The sequence below is a fragment of the Magnolia sinica genome, chromosome 18 (assembly GCF_029962835.1).
Source record: "Magnolia sinica isolate HGM2019 chromosome 18, MsV1, whole genome shotgun sequence".
Taxonomy (NCBI): Eukaryota; Viridiplantae; Streptophyta; class Magnoliopsida; order Magnoliales; family Magnoliaceae; genus Magnolia; species Magnolia sinica.
The window spans coordinates 50,635,680-50,660,393 of record NC_080590.1 but is presented as its reverse complement, the minus strand read 5'-3'; the positions used below and the strand labels follow the sequence as shown (position 1 = coordinate 50,660,393).

The 24,714-nt window shown below is 39.4% G+C and overlaps 1 protein-coding gene and 1 long non-coding RNA gene across 2 annotated transcripts; both read right to left on the bottom strand.

Annotated features, from left to right (window-relative positions):
* Positions 1-563: 563 nt before the first annotated feature.
* LOC131233887 (protein WVD2-like 4) lies at positions 564-13,797 on the bottom strand. Its single transcript, XM_058230720.1, has 9 exons — positions 13,526-13,797; positions 11,292-11,579; positions 10,820-11,206; positions 10,635-10,693; positions 10,009-10,086; positions 9,823-9,895; positions 9,647-9,718; positions 9,460-9,561; positions 564-1,227 (listed from the first exon to the last, which is right to left on the bottom strand). The coding sequence occupies exons 2-9, from the start codon at positions 11,547-11,549 to the stop codon at positions 721-723; spliced, it is 1,536 nt and encodes a 511-aa protein (XP_058086703.1). The 5' UTR covers positions 11,550-11,579; positions 13,526-13,797; the 3' UTR covers positions 564-720.
* LOC131233888 (uncharacterized) lies at positions 1,668-9,448 on the bottom strand. Its single transcript, XR_009165398.1, has 2 exons — positions 2,946-9,448; positions 1,668-2,416 (listed from the first exon to the last, which is right to left on the bottom strand). It is a non-coding gene; the product is annotated as an uncharacterized LOC131233888 (long non-coding RNA).
* Positions 13,798-24,714: the final 10,917 nt, after the last annotated feature.

Genomic DNA, 24,714 nt, shown 5'->3' with positions numbered 1-24,714 from the left:
AATATTTCTTTTCCCATAGTTTCCTAGAAATAAGGTTTCCCACGAAACACTATTTACTTTCTCATGCTTGTTATGAATCCAAACAGGCCCTAAGATCAATCAGGAGGCAGCATGCCCGTCATTGCTAGTATACATCCACATTGCCCTATGCTACAATCGTCAAATCTCTCATCACCACCATGAAAATGCGTTGCTAATGTGCCACATCCAAGGCATGCACCAGGTGACCCAACCATGTGGATGCCCAGGGCCCAAAACCTAGGCCGGTCCAATGATCGGCCCTGCCAGACATGAACATTGAATCTGGACAATCGGAGAACATTTCGTACCGTCCCTTTTTTTTTTCCCTGTGCATGACCCAGCAAATGATAGGGCTGTCCTGTAGGCAGCACGTGCACCATGCCACCCACCTGATGCAGGGCTTGGGTGCAGCGAGTGTGCCACACTGGCAGCGGTGGCTGCCTGTAGGTAGACCTGTAAATTAGAAAATCACCACAAATGCTAGAGAAAAACAGCTAAAAACACATTCATGCAGTAGAAATTGAAATCGATACTCCCACTAGTTAGAAATGAAAGTAGACTTATATTCACCTCCGCACGAATGCAAATTTAAATCTTCCAAGCTGCAGCAAGCAGATGCACACCCCATACTATTCACAACAACACGTCGATCTTGCAATCCGGACAAATAAGCATACACAAAAACGGAGACTTGCACTTTCAACCTACCACTGAGACTTCCTCCGACATAGAAACCGGATCCGATAAGCTAACCATCTTACCGTCATCCTCAATGGCATTCTCCAATACATTAACAACATTCCCGTCATCCTGAATGGCTTTCTGAATCAAATCTGGTTCGGTTGTAGCTCCATTTACCGGCACAGCATCTTCCACGGACTTGCTTTCATTCTCTTCAATAAGGGCTTTCTCATTTTTGGTTTCTGGGACACTGGTCTTCTGCTTCGAGCCAAGAGGCTTTGGTTCTGTCTTTGTGGCCATCGATTTCTGAGATGGTAGCTTAGAGAGGGACCTCCTAACTGGCTTCTTTGAAGCTGTGGAATCGCCATTCCCATTTGGTGGGCCGCCTCCATTTGATTTATTCAGGTCCATGCTTGACTGTGAACTCCTGCAAGATCCACCAACTTTGGGAGAGTTGTCTGCTGCTGCCACTAGGGATGGTTTGTGTCGCCCAAGCTTCGGTGATTTTGGGCGTGTTGTTGGTATCTGTTGCATTGTGAGTAGATTATTGCCACAGACAAGTGAGCAGTTGCACATGAAGTGTACAAAGACAGACATTCACTGAAACTTGAAACTCAAAATCATTCTAGTCAATTGCAAGTCTGAAAAAGCTCATGCTAGAGTACCAACCAACCCACAAATCCTTAATTTTCCAGGCCCTGTTTGGACATGCATAAGAAAATGCAGATGGCACAGCACGTCTGCCTCCCAGAATGAGAATGAGTTGATAATTAGATCCTAGCCATGATCAGATCATCGCATCTTGGGGAAATCTCAGTTTCTGCCATCGATGGACAGATGCAGGTGGATAATGAAAATGAAGCAGTACTACTAGCATTTCAGTGATGATGAAAATGCTTCAAAACGCAGGGGAAAGAGGGGATTTGTATGTAGGAAGAATTATATCAGAGAAATTATTTAATCTCCTACCCATGGATTTGTAAATTGTTTCTGCTCTGACAATTGGGCCCTGGCTTTGTAATCCAGACCATTTATCTGCTGGGGTCCTCTGTGGATCGACTAAGCCCCAAATATCTCCTCATCATGACAATCCTCACATTTTCTGTTTGCAGCTTACAAACGGATTTTTGAAAAGAGAAATACAGCAAAGGTTCACATTGAACTAAAAAAGGGACCAAGATGGGTGACTAGAATCTTTCAATCTGGGAGAGTTCTAGGCATGGTCCAACCACGGCCGATGCAAAGACTGGATAGGGTAAACACAGGCCACATTTGTCAGAACTGAAATCTGAGCATACCAAACCTTAAATCAAGGATCCAAACAGAAATAAAGCTCAAGATAATAATACAAAATTATTGAAGGGAAAGGAAAGAAGAATGAGCAAAGGAAAAGATCACAGTATAACCAGCCTCGGAAGAAACAAGCAAAAAAAAGAAAAAAGAAAAAAAAAAATAGAACATGGCTTACATGCAAGTATATGTACAGTATAAATCAGCAACCGAAATTTCAAGAAAACATCAATTTCTGGTTAGAGTGCAAAATACAAACAGACTAGGAACTGAAAAAAAAAAAAAAAAGAAAAAAAGAAAAAAGAGGAGGTTCTTTGAAATTCCCTGCTGAACTGGAAAGTTTTCTTGATATGCATATGCAATGCCCCTTGAGGAATTATAGGATCATGGATGTAAGGTTTCGCAGACTCTAGGAGTTTCAGTTCTAACAAGTGGGTCCCATGGTTCAGTACTCCATACCTTTGGTCTGTTGCATCCCATTATAGATGAAACATGCACCAAAACTCTCTCAGATTGGGAGATCACTAATCTTGACACTTTTTCAGTTGAATGTAGACCTTGTATTTCGCTTCTGAACCAATTGAATCAATTGAACGGTTAGGATTGTCCAGTCTGGGAGGTTTTCGGGCATGGTACATCCACGGTGGTATGCAAGAGACAATAGTTCCTTGGATTACTGAACCATGGACCCAATTGTCAGAACTGAAAACCTGAGAATAGACTGCAAAGCCTCAGATTGATGATCCTATAATTCCTCCATCCTCAATCTGATTGTTTTTCATACTGCAGGATTTCAGCTCCTTTGACATTCCATGAGCCAAAGTTGACCCAACTAGTTCAATCCAACCACTAGTTTTCATTTAGTACTAACCTATGCAACAAGGCATTCGATATTCAATATGATTATGATGATGATGATGATGGTTATCAAGAAACGTTATGCGGACACAGACCAACAAGGACATGAGGAAGCCATAAGATAGTGTTTTTGCATTTAACAATAGTCACTTGTTATAAGACAATTCTAAACTCTATCAATTGAGGAATGTTCATCTGCAGCCTACACTGCATGGAAAGGGATATGTGTGTCTGAATCCAACTGCAGCAAAAGTGTCAGCCCTACCAAGCCCCAGAAACGGGGATTCAAGGGTTCAACACTACTGTATGTACACTCAAAGAAGAAGAAGAAGGAAAGAAAGAAAGTCAGCGGTATGTTTGGAATATCAACCAAAATGATAGGGGTTTCTTTTATTTCCCCACAACAGATGTATTTATTACATTCACAATGTTCTTTTTTTTTTTTTTTTTTTGGAAGTTAACAACAAATGAAGGGTACATCTCTACTAGTTGCTGGATTATTTTGGGTTTCATTTTGATTTGCCTGGTTTATAAGGCAACTTTTTACACCTACCGTGACTGATAAATACAGCTTGTTTTATAATGCAACACTAAGAAGTGTTGTTGTTTGTCTTAAATTCCTCATTTTCTCTTTATCAACATGCATTTTCACAATCTCGGTCCTTCGCTTATTTTTATAGATCATATGTGCTTATGTAGTCAACCAATTGTGATACAATACTGTATCTTTCCTACACGAGTATGAATGTGTGACCATGCCAGGTTCCCAAGAACAGGAGAAAAATAGAAGTCAAGTGTCTGTGTTATGTAGGTTCTGTATATGTAATTTCTGGGAGTAACATGACACATAAACTATCAAATATTGATGGTGTAAACAATGCTGATTGATAAAGGGAAAAGCACAATGATGTGATGCTTAGTTCCAAAATGATGAGAAGAAATTAGATGTCGAAACAAGATGCATGACACCATTGATTTATCATTTTCTTTAGGATCTGAGAAAGATGAAGGGACATGTTGCATGAATAAAGGCCCATCTCAGAAGTGACTGCATTATATCTCAATCCAGATAAGCACAGGATCTCTTCATGTCTTGATAAACATTTGGGGACATCGGATCCATCAGCCATCAAAGGCATGGGACTGCTCAAATAAAAACGTAGTAACACAACTTACATTCTACCTTTTGTTATCTGTGCCACCTCCATTAACTGAAGGCAATAAATTCACAAAGCAGCAAGGAGTATAGGCATGTTTGCATTCTTCCCTGAGCAGATGCAATTCCCTTTTGCGAGACTCCACTTGTGCATAATTATAGTAGATAATTTTCTGTCTTTACTTGAAAAACATATGACTTTCCCAAACAACTCAAGCAAAATCGAGTCTCTTTGGGAAGAGTGGATTGATATTGGACTGTCGCAAACATAGTCGGTGCTTCCAATTGATGGCTGCCGATCAGAGATTTGGGATCATCCTTTCAGCAATTTTCAATTATAATAATCAGCATTGGGTCCCACAATTTCAACAGCTTGGATTGGAGTACATGCATGCCATGTGCAGTGGTCACCTTCATGCTTATGGATGCTCACTCTGCTCAGATATTGATGTTTTCCACTTCTCTATTTTTTCCCAGCCCTTCCACATTCTACCTCTTTTTCCTTCTTTTTTTACCTGAGAGGTATCCACCCTCACTTCCTCAAAATGGTGGTGCATGTGGAACAAATTCTCCTAACTGCAATCCTACACAAAGTAGAACCAACTTACTCTCTCTCATCATCCATCTTAGTGAACTTCAAGGCCACTCAATTCCAGTCTTTCATTACTCACATTTTCAAAAGCAAGTGGATTAAGAGTACCACACAGGGAACAAACTCTACCACTCAATTGGCAAAACCAACACTCCCTCATGCATGTTCCAACCAATGTTGTCAAAATCGTGTGATTTGCAATATGAATCACATCGTGTTGATCGATCGATCAAAATCAAGATCAATTTGGGGGTTTTGATATTCAAAAACCCAAATAAAACAAATCAAAATATCTTTTTCTGCAGTCAATAGAATAGAATGCCACTTTTTCCAACGCGATTCTACACTCAAAGGTAAAATTATTGAGGACTCTTGTGTCTTTCTTACGGATAATTGCTTGAAAGAAAAAGCGTAAAGGAAAAACAAGAATCCTTTAACATTATCATGATATGCATACTGTATACAAGTTCTCAAATGCCAATATCATGACAAATACTAGGTGCATATTGATGGGGAATCGATGATTGATGATTCCTAATTTTTTATGATTTTTTTTTTAATACTTTAAGAAAATAAGAAAAAATTATTTAGGATTTAGGATACAATTTGTGATTTGACACGATTCAATCCCTATTACGATTTGCGGTATGATAATGGTTAATCAACATGTTAAAGATCAGAACCCATATGTCATAGAATGAAAAGCTCATTCCTTTAAAAACTTGACATGGTATATACTACAAATAGAGATCAAGATGCTTCAAAACGTGACCACCTTTCTCCTTCTCTCTTATGCGACTAGCTATACCTCTATTATTAATAATCAGCATTCAACATTTTTTATAAGCTCAGCCCTAGCCCCATGTAGTTCCCCACCTTTACACATTTAAGATGCATTTTGTTTTGCAAAGTTTCATTCCGTCAAGCCTACCTTGCTTCCTGATGCAAGCATGAAGGATTGCAAGGAACGTGCAATGAAGATGTGTAGATGTTGTAGGTCAATGAAGATTGGCATAAAAAAGAGTGAGTTCTGGGAGAAAGTATTCTCTTGCAGAGCAAAAAAAACCCCTATAAGATCAACCTTTAAATTGTGGTGTCCAAAATCCATTCTACTCCTGTTCTTATTTTGCTCTCATCTAGCCGGCATCACTTCCTCAGTTGTACCTTTTTAGCTAATTGAGGGCATTACAAGATCAAAAATACAAAGATGGATGCAAGATGGTTGCGAGCCTTCCCTTATCACATTCTTTAATAGCAAAAAGCAGCCTTAAATTGCAGCGGCACCTTAGGAAGGAAGAAGTTCAAGGACACTTGGTTTCTCCAATAAGGTAACGTAGTGATGCAGGATAATTAACCACTTACTCTAAAAGCTCGAACTGTTAGAGTATGGCGAATTAATCCCTTTATCTTGTAGCTAAGGCCCCACATCTCATGGGTTAGAACCTCAACCGAACCCCCCTCGTGGGCCTCAAATCACATGGGCCGCCCACCTCGAGTGTGTCCTCACATCCCACGGGCTACCCCACTCGAGCCCGGTGTGAAATGCCCCTGCATTAATCACCCCCGATGAGGAGTCTCGAACACGAGACCTCTCCCGTGGGCCCCAAATCACATGGGTCACCCACCCCGAGTGTGTCCCCGCATCCCACGAGCTACCCCATTCGAGCTCGATGTGAAATGCCCCTGCATTAATCACCCCTGGTGAGAAGTCTTGAATACAAGACCTCCCCCGTGGGCCCCAAATCACATGGGTCACCCAAATCGAGTGTGTCCCCACATCCCACGGGCTACCCCACTAGAGCCCGATGTGAAATGCCCTTGCATTACTTAGGTTAAGTGTTTTGGGTCACTAAGAAACGAAAAAATAATACATAATATATATATATATATATAGAGAGAGAGAGAGAGAGAGAGAGAGGAATGCTCACCTGTGCACTGATTCTCATGAGAACTCATCTCTCGTGATATGAGCCCAAGATCTGAACCGTCCACGTGATGCAGCACCCCATGAAACCCCCAAGGCCCAACTTTTACCCTGATCCAAAACTTTGGTGGGCCATGACAAAACGAAACGATTTCCTCCCTTGATTTGCCTCCCTCTTTTGCCATGGCCCACCAATGATTTGGATCAAGTTAAAAGTTGGGACCTGGGTGTTTCATGGGGTGTTGCATCACGTGTATGGTTTAGATCTTGGGTTCATATAACGAGAGATGAGTTCTCAAAAAGTTCTCACGAGTTCTCGTAAGAACTGGTGTGCTCTCTCTCTCTCTCTCTCTCTCTCTATATATATATATATATATATATATATATATATTAGATTTATGCATGCTTGAGCTAGGATATAAAGAGAGTTGTCAATAGCCAAAAGTCAAATTTCCTCAAAAGCTTCCACACCTGAAAGCAAGGATAAAGGTATGAAATAGAAAGTTTAGGGGGCTGTTTGGTAGCAAGAAAAGTCGAAGGCCAGACTGCCTTGTCCAAGCTTTTATCCATTGGCCAAACTAGTTTAGCTTTTGTTGAAAGACATCCCCTCGCCAGGATCCCAAGAAAAGCAGGGACAACTCGTGCCTCAGTTAGCTAGGTACTCGCAGTCTCTAATAGGTCCCATCAGACAGGGAGAACTCTCTCTTTCTCTCTCTCTCTCTTACACACACACACACACCCTTCATGAACAAAGTGGACTTTACACACACAGCGTGGTGGCCCCCACAGAGCTTGGGTTTTTCATAACATTTTGCACAAAATAGGTGTTGTAGACAGCTCTAGTCTCTGATGGAGGGGAGTAGACTCCTACGTTAGTTCTGCAAGTGACTCATTCTTGTTACATGTGGCAATGATGTACAATCATCAAGATCATCCAAATTGTGGTCATGTTATGGACGGAGCATGTCTAAAATCACACTCATCAAACAATCCCAACCACTCAAAATGTGGGTTGCATTCTAGATGGAGCATATCTCCAAATCGCATTGAGCAAGCAATCCACCATCCAAGTTATGGGTACCAAATAGATGCTTAAAAGAAAGATATTGAATGGCCCAAATTTGAAGGAGAAGAGAAGGCACATGCAAGCTTCAACAAACAGCAGATAAAATTGTCCTTGGCAAACCCAAATAGGTTTTAACAAAGGGGCCTAACCTAAACAAACAAGACTAGGACAAGCCAGATCTAGATAAGCCATTTGGGCTTGGAACTTTTGTTGCTACCAAACAGACTGATGCAGGACAATTAACCACTTACTCTAAAAGCTCGATCTGATAGAGCATGGCAAATCAATTCCTTTATCTCAATAGCCCAGGCACCACATCCCATGGGTTAGGACCATGGACGAACCCCCCTCGTGGGCCCCACTTCACATGGGTTCCGCTTCACACGAGTCACCCGCCTCAAACAGGTTGCCCACCTTGAGTGTGCCCCTGCATCACATAGGGGACCCCACGTGAGCCCAATGTGAAAATACCCCTGCATTAATCACCCCCAGTGAGGAGTCTTGAAGATGAGACCTCCCGCTCTGATATCACTTTGATGTAGGACAATTAACCACTTGCTCTAAAAGCTCGAATTCATAGTGAATGGAAAATCAATCCATTTATTTCATAGCTCAGGCCCCACATCCCATGGGTGTTAGGACCTCGGCCGAACCCCCCTCGTGGGCCTCGCTTCACATGGGCTCCGCTTCACACGAGCCACCCACCTCACACAGGTCGTCCACCCCGAGTGTGCCCCTGCATCCCACATGCCACCCCACTTGAGCCCGGTGTGAAAATGCCCTTGCATTACAGGCCCTTAAGGGTATTCATTACAGGAACAACAATATTCTTCATTATATTTAGTTCTTGGATCAAGAGCAAACTTCCAAGACCCTTTTGAGGAAGGAAAAAGCCAACACATACTCGTTAAAGCATGAGTATCAAAACATAACAAAAGCAAAGGAGATTTCTTAGAGATAAACATTGCAAACTTTATGGCTTAAGAGGATGATAAAAATAAAAAATAAAAAAAATGGACTTCATTGGGCAACGAATGCTGGAGCATGAACTTGATCAATAAACTTGAGTGGGAGGAAACAATCATTGAGTAACCAAAAAAGATCAAGAAAGTGGTAATGAACTTCTACATGAAGCTTTATTTAAGAAAGAACTTAGGAAACCTAACCCCGATGGACTGAGGTTTGAATCTTTAAATCTTGGAAATGCAGATTGGTTAGATCGGCTTTTAAAGAGAGGAAGTTAGCAAGGTGATATTTGAATTTGGGAAGGGGAAAGCTCCCAGTACAGCTTCTTCTTCAGTTTTTATCAGTAATTTTGTCACAGGTTACATCATGGAGGTGTGAAATGAAATAGTCATTTCTATAGAAAAATTCCAAGCCGTTGATTGTGGAAGAGAATTCTTCTAATGTTATTGCTTGGGATTCTTCTGAGAACTCTAGGACATCTAGAATTATCTTAAGCTGTTCATAAAGAAATGCAGAAAACTTGATAACACATTGAATTATCTCACTCAATCATCATATTAAACTGATATCCAAGGTGGAACATACTTTAAAAACCAGAAGGAAGGAGAACCTATCTTTTGAACTTGATAAATGTGATCATCACGAAAGAACAAAATATGTGATCCGCGATTATTTTTATAACTGCAATTTTTCTCCCTAACACATTCTTTTCGCCTCTAGTTTTTTGTGTTGCAAGCATATTATGAGCCATGAAAGGAAATTTATTATAACTCGAATGTGAGGATTCTTTTATGCCATGCCCAGAATTTCCGTGTTACATGGTAAAATGCACTGATGAGTTGTTAAAAACATAAACTAAAATAAAATAAATAATAATAAAAATGAAATGTGGCAGAAATATTTACCTTTTTCAATTCAACCTTAGGAGGAGGGGGTTCCTGATAAAAGGTTGGCATTGGTGTAGCTTTAAAGGTCAAGCACTTTCTCAGCTGCTTGATTTCTGCTTGCTCTCCTATAAAACAACCATGAAGTACAGAAATGGGGGAGGGTACAAAAAAAGCATTGTCATTCATAAAAATGTGTTTTCAGAACCTTTGCTTTTGCCTGCAGGTTAGTTTTCTCCACTTCCTTTGCATGAATCTTCTCTTCTAGCTTTGAGAAGAACTGGAACAAAAGAATGCTTCTAATTATCTTTCAAATTGAAACTAGTCCATTAATAAAATAATAAAATCTGAAAATTCATATTTAATAAATTATGTTGAACTCACCTCTTTCCTTTTTTCAGCACGCTCATCCAACCTGAAAGCAAAACCAGAACCACTGCTCCTTCGGGTGGTGCTTCTGAAAATAATAGAGACTATCATAAGCCTTATGAAGAAAAAGAAACTGTGTAAATTAAAGATTCCACTGAATGCTAGCAGCCCAATAAGGAGATGAGAACAGAGAAACAGTACGAGGTAGTTGAGTGGGCATCTTCATCATCTTTGATTTGCAATCCTTGTCTTGATGGTTTTGGATTTGGATCACATGACCTGTGATGACATATTCACACTTTAAAACTGACAGGGGACAGATTATATAATATGTCAAAAATCAATGTAACTTGTGTGTCTGCGTCCCAAAAGCATACCCAAGGTGTTAAACAAGCACAACAAACTAATAACATGTAAATATGGAGACACATCAGTAAATATATAAAGATATGCAGATTTTTATGTTAAAATATTCACAAGAATAGAAATTGCAGAAGGAAAGGCAAAACTCAGGCTTCTGGCAACAGTGAATCAAGATAGGAAGATATAACTAGATATGTTCAAATGCATATAAATATGAAGTATGTGTAAGTAAATATGTTGAGATCTACACAATTATATGTTAAGTTTTTAGAAGGATATCAAAATGCAAATCGAAGGGTAAAATCCAGATTTCAAGAAAAATACAGCAAGACAATCACACCAATATTGCATACACCGCAGTCAATCAACAAATAAAGAAAACCAATAGCTCTTAAAGCGCTATCTCATATTTGATAGAAGAACCAAATCATCAGTAAGAGCTAAACATGTATATAAGAACTTACTGTGAGGCTTCGGAGGATGAGCCATTGACAGTTGCATTTAATGAGCCAGACTTCACAGACTGATGATCAAGAATAGATGAAGTGCAGAATTAGATATCCAACATTTGAAATATCACATGAATTTTGTAGTTGACCAATGACTGAAAGTAGCCTGCAACCAGTTATCTCAATTCTCAAATACTCACCAGAGACCGTCGAGTACCAGGCATTGATGCCAAAGTAGTTCGCCTGGCAGATAGACCACCCATCTTTGCATCCATAGAACTCAATCCGGCAGAAACTCGCCTGTTGGAAATATTTGAACGGGACGTTGAAGTAAGCGAGCCGTTGGAGACCACCGACGCTGCATCCGTGCCATTGACATGGGCACGTTTCGTATCGGATTTCATCTGCTTCTCATCAATGCTTTTCTTCAAACCGCTCGTAAGAATTCCTCTTGATGGGAAGGAAAGACTCTGAGAAAGGCTCGGCCTCTGGTTCCGAGGAATCATCGTTGGACCTTTCCGAACTGCTTCACTCTTTGGCATCTTTTTATCATTCTTTGAACGATCGACCCGTTCGGCTACAGGTTTCTATACATAGAAGGTCATGTTTCATTACCTGCACCAAGTTCTTCATCTACGGTATAGAATTCAAGAAACAATTTTCAGTCCATACCTTCAAAACATTCGAACTTTTACTATCAGAAACGGTCGCAGAGGAGGCAACATCCTCTGCTCCAGCAGAAATAGAATCAACACCGTCAACATTTGATGAATCTTCCGGAACACCATTCACTTGAATGGAGTCTATGCCGTTGTCAACATTCTCATTCTCTTTTCCAATATTCAGGCTTGAACCATCTACCAAAGTGGCTTTCTCAGGAACACCATTTTCATTCTCCGAAGCAACTCCATTTTCAGAATCCATCATCATAGCTAAATCTATCAGCCAAAAATATGGATTCTGCAGCAACGCATTTCTAACATCATTTATTTGGCAAGTTTGCAGAAATATAACAGCAAAATATCTACAATAAAAAGAAGAAATGAATTTCTTGATCTTAGACTCTACTTCTCTCTTCTTCTTTTTTTCTACCTTTTCTTTCCAGTTTCTACAACTACACAAGAAATTCAAACCTACTCCCAATGAATCAAGCGCCTAACAATCTGCTACCAGACTATAGCCAAGATTTTGCTGGATGACTTTGAAAACATCGAACCCAAAGGGAGGTTCTGGAAAACAATCAGCCCAAATTGCACGTGTTTGCATCCAGGTAGCCATTCCACACAGGTTGGGCCCATCTTCACATGATCCAGACAATTCATCTTATTAAAAAATTTATGACTCCCAATGGTATAAGGGCCTAGTTTATCCCAAGGCTTTTAGCGTAGTATTTATGTTCCTATCATTTCGTATCAGACCCAACAAGAGTCCTGTGTATGAGTCCCGGATGGGGCAACAAGTGGAAAAGGCAACTTGGAGCAAAGTGAACGCTGCCACAAGGTGGAAAGGGCTACCTAGACAAGAGTGTGAGTGCCACCACAAAGTGGGCCAATACGGATATTGGCTGTAGAATGCTGTGATATATTATGATCCTCAAGTGTTGAAGGACTAACTTAACATGCTCAATCAGTCCCACATCCTTTGACATATTGGACCCAATAACAGGCTTTTGGCATATTAGTTATGTTCCTATCATTTAGTATTTAGAGACAATACGAGTCCCGTGTTCAAGTCCCGGATGGGGAAACCTGTGAAAATGGCAACTTCTGCCTAAGTGAAAGCCACCACAAGGTGGAAAGGGTTGCCTAGACAAGAAGCTAGTGTGAGTGCCACCACAGAGTGGGCTCATATGGATGTTGGCTGAGGGGTGTGGCAGTATGTTATGATCCTCAATTGTTGAGGGGCCAAGCTTAATGCACTCAATCAGTCCCACATCTTTTGACACGTTGGACCCAGCAGTGGATAGTCAAATGTCCAAAAATCTCCTCTATCTAATAGCCCCAGTCATCCAATTGTGGCATATATAAACATGTAGCTCCACTTCCCTTCTGGCAACAATTGGGTGGCTAGGAGAGGCCCAAAGAAAAGCTAAACAAAGCAGCAAACACCCACCACGGGTTCCACCAGATGAACAGTCTGGGTCACTGAAAGTCGTCACCTATTAATTGCACTAGAAAGATTGAAAACGCCCAAAATTGAGGCTGTGCATTGTATATTTCCTCGTTACACATATACCACATTACAATAATAGCTTTTTCTGAACAAAAACACTGAAAGAAACAGAAGATTGTCAAGAAACACAGAGATGCAAGGCGATTTTAACCAAACTACATGGATCTACACTCTGGATCTCCTAGCCAGAGAAAGTGCAGGAAATCCACAAGAACACCCGAGTTTGTTGTCCTCGGGCCTCTTCACAGCACATGCTCTGACTCTCATGATCAAAACCATCGATCCACTGGGCCACACTCTCGCCAGTCCATGTCTTAAAAAACTGCACTGGTTGTGGACAGTTGTGTGGACCACACCATGGCCCGCAAACAAGCGGCTAAAAAAAAGGCCAGCAGCTAACATTCTCCACGCCAAAGTTCGCTAACCGGACAGTCAGGTTCGTCTGATCTTTGCAACTTTTTTGCACAGTGGGCCATCAGCCAAGATGCGCATTCAAACGAACGGTTGCCGATCATCAAGGGTGGAGCTGCGTACATTAGAAACGAGAGGACTAGAATTTCAGATAATACCTCGGACTACTGTACCGGTCCTCGTCTTATTAAAAAACGAACCAAAACGAACTCCGGTCACCGGATTTCCGTGAAAAACAACCGCAAGAATCAAAGAAAAAGCAAAATCTGTACAGATCGGGAACGAGGAAAAAAAAAAACGCGATTTCGAGAATTCCGTTTTACCTTCGAAATAAAAGACTAGAGGTAGGGCTTGAAGGCGAAATACTTCAAATGAGTAGCGAATCGATCGAGATATGCGAGGATTTCCATGGATTTGGCGCTTGAAATCTTCTTGCAAGTTCAATTTCCGAAATTTCTCGCGATCTGAAACCCTAGATTTCTACTCTCTCTCTCTCTCTCTCTCTCTCTCTCTCTGCAGCTTTCAAATACAGTAGCGGTTTGGTCAGAGAAAGAGAGGAGAAGCCCTCATTCGACAGAAAAGGTTAAAAAATAGGACGGATTTTTCAAACGAGTGGATAAGCGGTGAAATTCCACGACCAATATACCGCGAGTTTTGCTATCTGACCAAAATGCCCTTTCTTTTCTTTCACGATTTTTGTTATATGGAGTGCGCCAGGGGTAACGGCCATTAGTGGGGCCCAAGTGATGTATTCACTGAATCCGGACCGTCCATCTGATGACTCGTCTTCTGTTACAAGAATTGCCCAAAAATCATAACAAATGAAAATTCACATAGGCCACATAACAGGGACAGATCGAGAGGGGACGCTTACCCTTGATTTGCATGTCGGGCCTACCATGTTGCGGATGCAAAATGGGACGCGGATCAGGCGATATTGCCAACATCAACCCCAGCCGTGGTGTGTCGATATGGGGCCAACGTGATTTATGTGTTTTACATTTACGTTGTCCTTCCGTTTTGCCCCCTCTCACTTCAGGACATTAATTAAAAAATGAAGTAGATCCAAAGCTCATTTGGACCACACTATAGGAAATGACTGTGATTGAAAGCCCACCATTAAAAATTACTTGGGCCCACAAAAGTTTTTGATCAAGCTAATATGTGTGTTTTACCTTCATCCAGGTCTGAGTCACCTAATCAACAGGTGCTCGACAGGTTCAATTTTATTTTATTTTTATTTTTTTTGCGGTGGGCCCTAAAAAGGTTTGTGTCATTATGCTTCGTATCTTTTCATTTTTGATTTCATGAGTGGATGTAAAACACACGTCACATGGCCCCACAGCGCCCAATACATCAACAAGCCACAGCTGTGAGCGGATTTGCTGGTGTACCACACACCGCAGATCTGTCTGTTGTTTGGCCGGGCGGATTGGAAGGGATCGGATGGTATTGGAAGGGATTGGAAGTTAAATCCCGGCATTGGCCGAGCGTGCCAAACAGACTGGGTGATTAGATCCCGGGATATAGCAATCCTATGGATCTTAAGACAATACACTGACAACACCATCATTACCTTTAAATCTCATCCAATCCACCCTAAACTGTTCAAATTTGCTTGGGACTTGTTTGGTTTGAGGGTTTAGAAGGGATGGGAAGGTTTAATCCCAGGATTGGCCAGGCATGCCAAACAGACTCGTTATAGGGATATAGCAATCCCATGGATCTTAAGACAATCCACCGACAACACCATCATTACCTTGAAATCCATGCCATCCACCCTAATACCATTCAATCCCTTCCAATCCACCCGGCCAAACGGGCCCTGAGTCTCATGATGAGATATGTGTTATATCCCAGCCATCCTTTCATTTGGCGAGCTCCTCCCAAGGCTTGTACGGGGAAGTTAAAGCAGATCACATTGCAAAAGGATGTGGAGGGGATTGAACAGTCTCCCGTTGAAACTCGTTTGGGGTCATAGAAGTTTTGGATATTTGTTTCTCTTCATCCAGCGGTGCAACTCCTCGAGTTGTGTCTGACATTATGAATGGATTGGATGGAAAACAATCACTATGGTGGGCCCTATAAATGGTTTATCTGTGAGAATCATTGTCTTAGTTGGACATGAATAATTTTTTGTATCATGGTTTAAAATTATATCACAAAATTGATGAACGGTGTAAATATAATAAATACATCAATTAGGAGTTGATCTCCTTTGAGCCATACATCTCGGAGCTGGAGGAGCTGCACCGCTCATCTTTGAATGACACGTACTACATCAGCCATGGACGTGGATTGGATACTGACAGGTTGAGTAGTGAGACTCGCTATGAAGTGACATCACCAAGTTCTGAGGGCTCCACCATGATATATGTGTTGTATCTACACCGTCCATACATTTAGAGAGATCATTTTAGGACATGCTCCAAAAAATGAGGCAGATCCAAGGTAGGGGTGGATCCCACCACAGAAAACAGTGGTGAGTGTGACGCCCACAGTTGAAACCTTCCAAAGGTCCACCATGATGTTTATTTGAGATCATGAAAGAAGGAAAAACACATGTGTTAGCTCGATCGAAAACTTTTGTGGCCCTTAGAACTTTTTAATGGTGGGCGTCACTCTCCCCACTTTTTTCTGTGGTGGGGTCCTATGATCTCTCCGAATGGATAGGGCACATGATAGGGATAGATAGATGAAGGGTCAAGATAAAATTCGGGTTATTCATCAACTCAAGTGAGCCCGGGTGAGAATCACCTTCTTCCCTCTGCTGTGGCCCATTAGGATGGGTCGCATCTAATAAACGTCGTATATGTGATGGATACACCACGTGTACCCCACATCTAGCCGTTGCCAATGGAAGCTTATGCTGGTACATGCATTATTAAAACTAAATAGTAAAACCTATTGGAGATCTAGTGGGCTACATGTAGGGGAACCTCTTCTACACATGGTTGGCTTTGGAATCTTCTGCATTCACATTACCTATCTGGACCATCTACTTGGTCCAACCTAATTCCTTCTTGCTTATGTGCAAATATCAAAGAGAAAGCTGGTAATTAAAGATAATGTCTGTAGTTTTAAATATTTTTTTACTTTAATTAATTTTAGGAACTTTGATTTATAGAGAATAAAATTATTATTAAAAATGTAATCAGTCACGAGGGATGGTCAAAATTCACCGCACAAGATTTCATAAACAGCTTCGATCGAACACACTCCTTTCACTACTTTTATTGTATGCGGTTTGTACCAACTTCTATTCTTCCCTACATGCTGTAGTGGGTATGAACTGTCAAAAGCTCTCTGAAACCCATCTTAATAATTGTATGATTTTCTTTCTATACATTTGTTGTATGTTAATGTTAACATGTTAATAATAAAATGCATATAAGACACTTGAATAAGTAACAACAAAATAAACAGTCAAGATGGTTGACCACGGTTCCCTTTCTCTTTGTGTGTGGCATGCACCTAAATAAGATTATAAATGCATTGTCCATTTGGCGTGCCTAATAGATGATCCAATCCATTAATCATAATCTATGAGTCATCTTAACGGTAGAATATGATAAGATCTCTATGTTATTGTAGTGATTAGGCAAACCTATGGCCGTTTATTATCTCTTCTCGGTTTTCGTGAACATTCTAAGATCATGTCGACTGTGGGATCCTATAGGCTTACCCATTTAGACCGACTTTCAGTAATTTAAAGATGAATTTTTAATTCAATTTTCTTAATTCCAAAAGATAATTTCTAAAGATTAAGTAGAAAAGGGAATTCAAAATGAAAATTATGCAGGACCTACCCATTAGTGATTGCCTATAAGTGGGCCCTATGGGCCCATATCCAATATAGCCCCCACTTCCATCTGCCCCTCTCTAATTTTTCTTCTCTCACTCTCACTTTCTCTCTATCCTCTCTTATATGCATTACACATGTCATATCCTTGTTCATCATATATTATCAAATCAATTGATATAGGATTTTGAAAGAATTTGTATAATAATTCTCAGTATATGAGGAGACCAACTTTATTATTTAAAAAAAAAAAAAAAAAAACATACACATTTATTTAAAAATAAGCAATTAGGAGTTGAATTAAATTCCCTCTAAACACCCACTCTCCCTTTCTATTAATGTATAATATGAAAATGATAGATTTTACCTTTATATTTCCTGCACCAATTGCTAATTTCACCCTACCCCATGTCATATTTGTCATTTTCTAACAATAAACACTTTCATGTTATATGTTTTACATGTTAACATCACGAAGAAGAGTGAGTGTGAGAGACACTGTTTTATATATATCTCTCACACACGCATAGACATTTTTTATGTCTTATCATGGGTCTTAAAGAAAAGTGGGTGTGAGAGACGCTCTTAAGGGAACTTTACTTCTAGAAAATTTTGTATGTGCATGGTGTGCAACAAAAGTCAGTGTACACTATATAAAACGCTATTAGTTTGGATATTTTGCCATATAATAAGTCTTAAGAACTTTGGTTCTTAAAAAGTAAAATTATCATTAAATGTTGAATAAACCACAATGGATCCATGATCTACACTAGTATCAATCTAGGGACTTCAACTGAATCTAAAATGTGTACCTCGATTGGTCACCGCGTAGGCTGTTAAGGGTTTGCATGTCAGTCTTCCGCCCGTACCACACCTACATATTGCACACTCTAATGGGGACAATCGTGCATGTAATGTGTGTAGATTTGGGGACTGAACACTCTTTATAACATGGAAGTTATATGAAGATCCCACCCATTGTAGGACTCTTCCAAGCCCACATCTTCTCAATCCCATCATTGAGAGAGAGTTGTCTATGGTACTACATGCCAACAACAAATTGTGCATGCTCACTACCGCGTGCCCCACTCAAATGGTGATGTACTAGATCCAAACAAATCATTACATAACCAAATGGACATGTGCCATGTATCGCCCATAATTCCAACATAAAAATGCAGTCGGTTGATAAGGGAGTTTAAAGTTTACTGCACAAGACACTATGAATAACCTAAGTCCAACCTGCTTTCTTTCACTTCTTTTAATGTGCATAACTTGCATTGTCATCTTCTCTGCATGTAACCCATATGAATCGCCTAATTAGGAAGACCATGCAATAAGGCTTCATTGGGCGTACCTTGATGACTATGTAACATCTACTCTTTACATTTGTTGCATTACCTCATGTTCAGACATTAGCCCAAAAAATAGGTGAATAGGGCTTCGTGTGGTCCATAACAAATGAAATAATAAGGATGAATTGTCTACCATCCATTTCTCTCTCTCGATGTAGCACACACACCTACATATAGCCCCCACTTTTTCCTTTGTCTCTTTCTCATTTTATCTCTCTCTCTCTCTCTCTCCTCTCACACACACACACACACACACCTTGATCATATAATATCATAATAATAGAGGTTGGGATTAGAAGGTTGGGTATTTTAAAAGAATCCGGACTGCAATTTTTAATCTCTTGTGGGGCTTACTCGATAATGAAAATAAAATATACATTAGTTTAAAAACGATTCATTAGGTGGTGAATTAAATAATATCTAGCATTCACTTTCACTTTTTATTCATATATTATGTAAAAATGATATATATTTTCTTTAATTTTCTTACACCAATTGTCAATTTCACCTATGATCTCACGTTATATTTGTAATTTTCTTTCAATGGATATTCCATGTTTTATTTCTTGCACATCAAGTTCACGAATAAGAAAATGTTATATGTGCATCTCTCTTTCACACATATTTTTACCTTCTCACAAGTTTTAGAGAAAGTTGGTGTGAGAGACACTAGTAAGTGGGCTTTATTGTTAAAAGATTTTATGTGTGTGGTGTGTAATATGAGTTGATGCATATTATATATAACTCTAATAGGTTTGGACATTTTTGTCATTCCAATTAGCCTTAGGAACTTTGGTTATTAGAGGGCAAAATCATTATTAAATGTGTAACTAGTTAGTAAGGGGCAACTCAAAATTTACTAAATAAGATGCCATGAAGGCCTAAATCAAATCACTTCCTATTATTTCTTTTAATGCGTCTAGCCTATTGACTTCTCATCTTTTATGACTATCCCATAAAAAGCATCTAATAAGGTAGATTGTGTGATAAAGGCTCTTTGGGAACTACCTTGATAATAATGTGACATCTACTTTGTATTTACGTTGTGTTAGCTCATATCAGGACAAAAGATAAATGAATTAGGGACTCAAGTGAGCCATAATAAAGGAAACATTGAGGATGGTCCATTGTTCCCATGTGTGTGTGTGGCATGCACCTGTGTGTAGTTCCCACCTTTCCCTCAGTGTTTCTCTTTTTCTCTCTTCGCTTCAAATATCTGTACCGTTTCTCTTTCTCCCCTTGCTACACATGAGTGGAAGGTGTCATACCCCTCATCATCATATAATATCATAATAGACCGATTGAGAACGGAAAGTTAGGTATTATGGAAGAATTTGAATGGTAATTATTGATATCTAATGGGATCAACTTGATAAAAATAAAATATACACCTATTTAGGTTCAATTAACAAGTGCTAAATTGATGCAGACATCAGTGGTGCACCCTTTAAAGTGTACCAGAGGAGGAGGCGTCGCCAACAGAGTACCAGAGCAGAGGAGTTGATGTGGATGGACGATGGGTCCATCGGACCCACTTTCTGACACACTACGAGTGCAAGAGCGGCGTGACCGCAACCCGACCATATATCCATGAGTCGGATTTCACACCTTACCATGTAGATGTTCACCCCCACCATAGATCCATGGGTCGCATTTCACACCCTAATATGCAGGTGTTCACCCCGATTATAGATTTATGGGTCGGATTTCATACCCTACCACATAAGCATTTTAGTTTTAAACTTTTTTGTTCTTTTTATTATTTTAGGGGCATTATTGCAACTTTCTTTATTTTTCATCTTTTTGTTATTTTTCTTGTTTCCAGGGGCTTTAGTACACTTTTACTTTTTCCATAGCTTATTATACGTTGTGAGAAACTATATTTTCATTATTATTAAATGAATAGAAATTTGCCTCTTTTCTTCCTCTTTATTAATGAGATTAGGGTTTCAGGATTGGCCCTTAGGTGTTGAGGATTCTACCCTAATTTTAGGTTTCCTTATTTCTAAATCTTCGAGGAATCATCTTCCTTATTTTCTTTTGACGACAAAAGGACCCGTACTTTCTTCATCTCGAATCCTTCATTCTTCAATCTATTCGTTCCTCTCTGGATACCTCTTTTCTAGCTTGAACGGAAAAGAAGAATGATTAGTCAATAGAATTAGATCCAAACTTGACCGTGGGTTGACTTATGCTAGATCTGGGATATCCTCATATCCCTAAATCATCCATTTTTATTGTTTTACTTGATTTTATGTTAAGAGGCATGATCCTAATGGAATAATCTCATCTTTATGTTAAGATTTACTTAATCTCTTTAATTGAAAATGGTTAGTTAATTGGTATATTTATTTGAATATTCTTTAATTTGATTATACATGCATCTAGGGTTGAGTCATCACATGTTCCTGCATCATAAATTAAATATCCTTTAAATGTTCTCTTTTATTCATACATTACATGAAAATGATAGTTTATCATCCACATTTTCTACATTATTGTCAATTTCACATGTCCCTATGCCATTTCTATCATTGTGTAGCAATGAACACTTCCATGTTCAATTTCTTGCACATCAAGTTCATGAAGAAGAAACTTTTATATAGACATCTCTCTCCCTCTTTCATTTTTGGGCTTCTCATAAATTTTGAAAAAAGTAGGTGTTAAAAACATTAGTAAGTACCATTCATTGTTAGATTATTTTATTTTATTTTTATTTTTTTTAATGAATGATGTGCACCCAGAGTTGGTTTATACATTATATAATGATAATACTTTCAAACAATTTTGTCTTCGTTATTAGTCTTAGAAACTTAACTTACTAGAGGATAAATTTGTTATTAAAAATACAGTTTCATATTAAGGGATAATTTCAAATTTATTGTACAAGGTGTCATGGAAAGCCTAAATTAAATTCAGTTTTTTTAAAAAATTATTTTTTTAATTTTTTTTATTATTTTTTACTTCTTTTCTTTTCATGTATAGCTTGCATTGACAACTCTTCTCTACATGTAGCCCACACGAAACATTTAATTAGGGAAATCATGCGACAAAGGCTCTATGGGGTCAATTCTAATGATTTTATGACATATGCTTTGTACATACGTTGTATCGGCTTATGTTAGGACACTAGCTCCAACATTAGACAAATTAGGGACTCGAGTGGGCCACAAGAAGGGAAGTAATGATGATGGGTAGCCCATTGTCATCTTCTCTCTCTTTATATGTGTGTGTGTGTGTGTGTATGAAAAATGGTGTTATGAGGTCGACCTCATGGGAAGCTCCCATGATGTTGAGTTGTGTGGGCCCCACCATGATCTATGGTAGATATCCACACCATGCATTTAGTGGGTCCAAAGAATCAGTCGTATCCGAAACTCAAGTGGGTCACACCATTTGAAACCATTGAAATCATTACTAAAACATCTAAAAGCACTTGTTGCGCCCCACTTGAGTTTTGGATATGAATGAAACTTGGTGTAACCCCTCATCCAAGTGAGACATACAATGGATGGGTTATATGTTTGAACCACATCTTAGTGAGCCCTATAAATAATCATGAAGTTTTCAATTGTTGGGTATCCACTCTTAACTGTTGTATGTGGTGTGGCCCACCTAAGTGATGGATTGGCCTAATTTTTAGGACCATAGCCCACCATAGGTGGATGCCCATTACACATCATAGTGGGGCCCGCAGAGCTCGGCCTCATGGGAAACTTCCCATAAGGTCAACTCATAATATATATATATATATATATATATATATATATAGAGTAAGTTGGCCATTTCTAGTGATCTAGTAAGTTTCTTTTTAAGATACAGATGGATATCCAATATGTAATTTTATAACAAGGAATCAGTCAATCAAAAAATTGTAGAAATCAATACCTTTAGGGCCTATTTGGATTCAATGAAATGGTAGGAAAGGAAACAAGGTTTCTTAAGAAACGACCTTTCATATGTTTGTAAATACCAACATCAAAAGGAAGAAAAAAAAAATCAATTTCCCACACAGCTAATTTTCCTTTAAATTTATCTTTTTATTTTCTCAGCTACACCCTTGAGAAATCATGTTTCCTTTTCTATGTTTTCTCGGGAGTGGATTAGGCATGGCTCGACTTTACCAAAGATAGTGTAGCGCTTACATGGGCCCACCTTGGTGCATGCATCTTATATCCATTTCGTACATCCATTTCTTAGATCATTTTAGTGCACAATGTTAGTGTGCACTGATTTATGTATCTTGTTTATCAATCACATGAGTGCATATGTCATGTAGTCAGTTGAGTAATTGGAATTGAAGATCGAAGATACAAGAGGATATAAGTATGAAGGAGCAAAGAACAAATAAATGAGGTGTCTTGGTGACCCTAACATTTGGCATAAAATAATCTCTTAACCTTTAGATGATCTTGACTTATTAAGTAAATCTTGTTTATTATCCCTTATCCTTAAGAACTTAATTGGAACACGATTAGTAAGGCTAATAGAGGTGCAAAGTTGTTATGAAATCGTATGCCCAAAACTACAATTTTCAAGTGGACTTCAATCCCATCGACAGATCGATCCCATCGAAGCTTTACTCGATTAGATCAAAGAATGAGTCCAGCAGCCATATAAAGATAATTCTAGATGTTCTCGATGGGATTGACACAAGGTTTGATCCTATCGAAGGATCTTCGATCTCATCGAAGGGCCTTTCGATCCTATCGAAAGACCCGTGAGTAGCCATTGCAAATCAATTTCTTATAAAAACGGTATTCAGTTCTTAGGCACTTTGATGAATTTTTAGTGTAATAAAAGCATATGTGATTCCATGATCATATCCCTTATCCTAAACCTCTAAACCAATGATTTCTAAGTAATCTTCCTTGAGATTAACACATTAATGAGGATTTCAACCTTCACCTTGAAGAAGTACTTGAACTTCACAATTTTTCAGAAATTAAACTTAACCTCTATTATTATACCTTTATCTAAATCCTCTTGAAGTCTCATCTAGGTGAATCTTCTAGGATTACAACTTTCCATCAGTTGTAAGAGATTCATCCAACCTCCCACCACCTTGGTTTCCTCAGAGGACCACTACATGAAAGGTGTTTAATCTTGAGCTGAGGCATTGACAATGCATTGACATTATGATTGGGAGAGCAATTAAAGATTGGATTCAAGCACGAGAGAACTTTGAAGAAGCAACTCAAGAATGATGCATTAAAGTGTCTCAATTCGACAAGTGTCATTGAGTGAGTTCATATACTCTTTCCTTGTATAGGATTAAGGGTAAGAGTTTGTAACCCAAACTCGATACGTTCTTATGTAAGACCTAGACTCTTGTGTAGGACTGAATTCACTAGACACATATGTGTACATGTTAGTCTCTTTAGAAGCCTCTCGCGGGAGTAAACGTAGGTCCTTGGACTAGGACCTAGATTGTTGGTTAGCCAATAGAAAACCAACTTAAGCCTCTTGTGAAAGCCTCCAACAGGAATATATGCTTGTAAGTTCTTGTGTATGAGTGAGGTCCATGATGAACCTATAGAAAACCACATAGAGTCTCTTGTGGGAGTCGATCCTTATGTAGGATTGTAAAGGTGAGAGGTCTAATTTAAAACCTCCGATAGTGAAATATAATATACTTATGGTTTGAGTATGTCCATCGGGAGTGGAGTAGGGAAACTGAACCACTATACATACTTATGTTTGAGATTATCTTTAAACACTTGTTAATTATGCTTATGTGATTGAATATTTAATTATATGTATGCATGATTAGATAAATGCTAAGAGTTGATAAGTATCACACCCCACAAACACATGTATAATGTAAGGCTCGTATCCTAGTCCGTACCATTCCTTAGACTCCTGCAATCCTCCCGTCGAATTCCGGTAACCCGCGACCTGTAATCAGCATTTGCGCACGACCCTGAGTCGCATCCTGTAGATCTGAGTTGACTCGACCCAAGACTTGTACCATTGCGACCGCGCCATCACCGCGACTTGCACACCGATGCGATACCCAGGCTAGGAGTTATGGGTCCACATTTATTTTGAAGAAACACAGCGCATTGCAAATCCTGAGAGAATCTCTACCATCCATCACATCAATCAATTAAGTACACATCCCATCAATAAGCCATGCTTTCTTTTTCCCCAAGACAAGCAATCACCCCCCAAAGTCAACATAACCCACCACCCATCACTTCACGCATCACCCATCACCCATCACTCCACCCATCAACCATCACCCATTACCTCTCTCCTTACATCTCCCCTCTCTTTCATTTTCTCCACCATTTCTCCAAGCAATAAGAGAGTGGACGTCCAAGCTTCCTAAGGAGACCCAAATTGTGGCCCA

What these genes read in the sequence shown, in the direction of transcription:
- LOC131233887 (XM_058230720.1), bottom strand. Translation starts at nt 11,549, where the DNA reads ATGATGATGGATTCTGAAAATGGAGTTGCTTCGGAGAATGAAAATGGT. An exon ending in CTGGTACTCGACGGTCTCTG is followed by an intron (nt 10,694 to 10,819) that starts GTGAGTATTTGA and finishes CTTGATCATCAG; the next exon opens with TCTGTGAAGTCTGGCTCATT. An exon ending in TCATCCTCCGAAGCCTCACA is followed by an intron (nt 10,087 to 10,634) that starts GTAAGTTCTTAT and finishes ATGTCATCACAG; the next exon opens with GTCATGTGATCCAAATCCAA.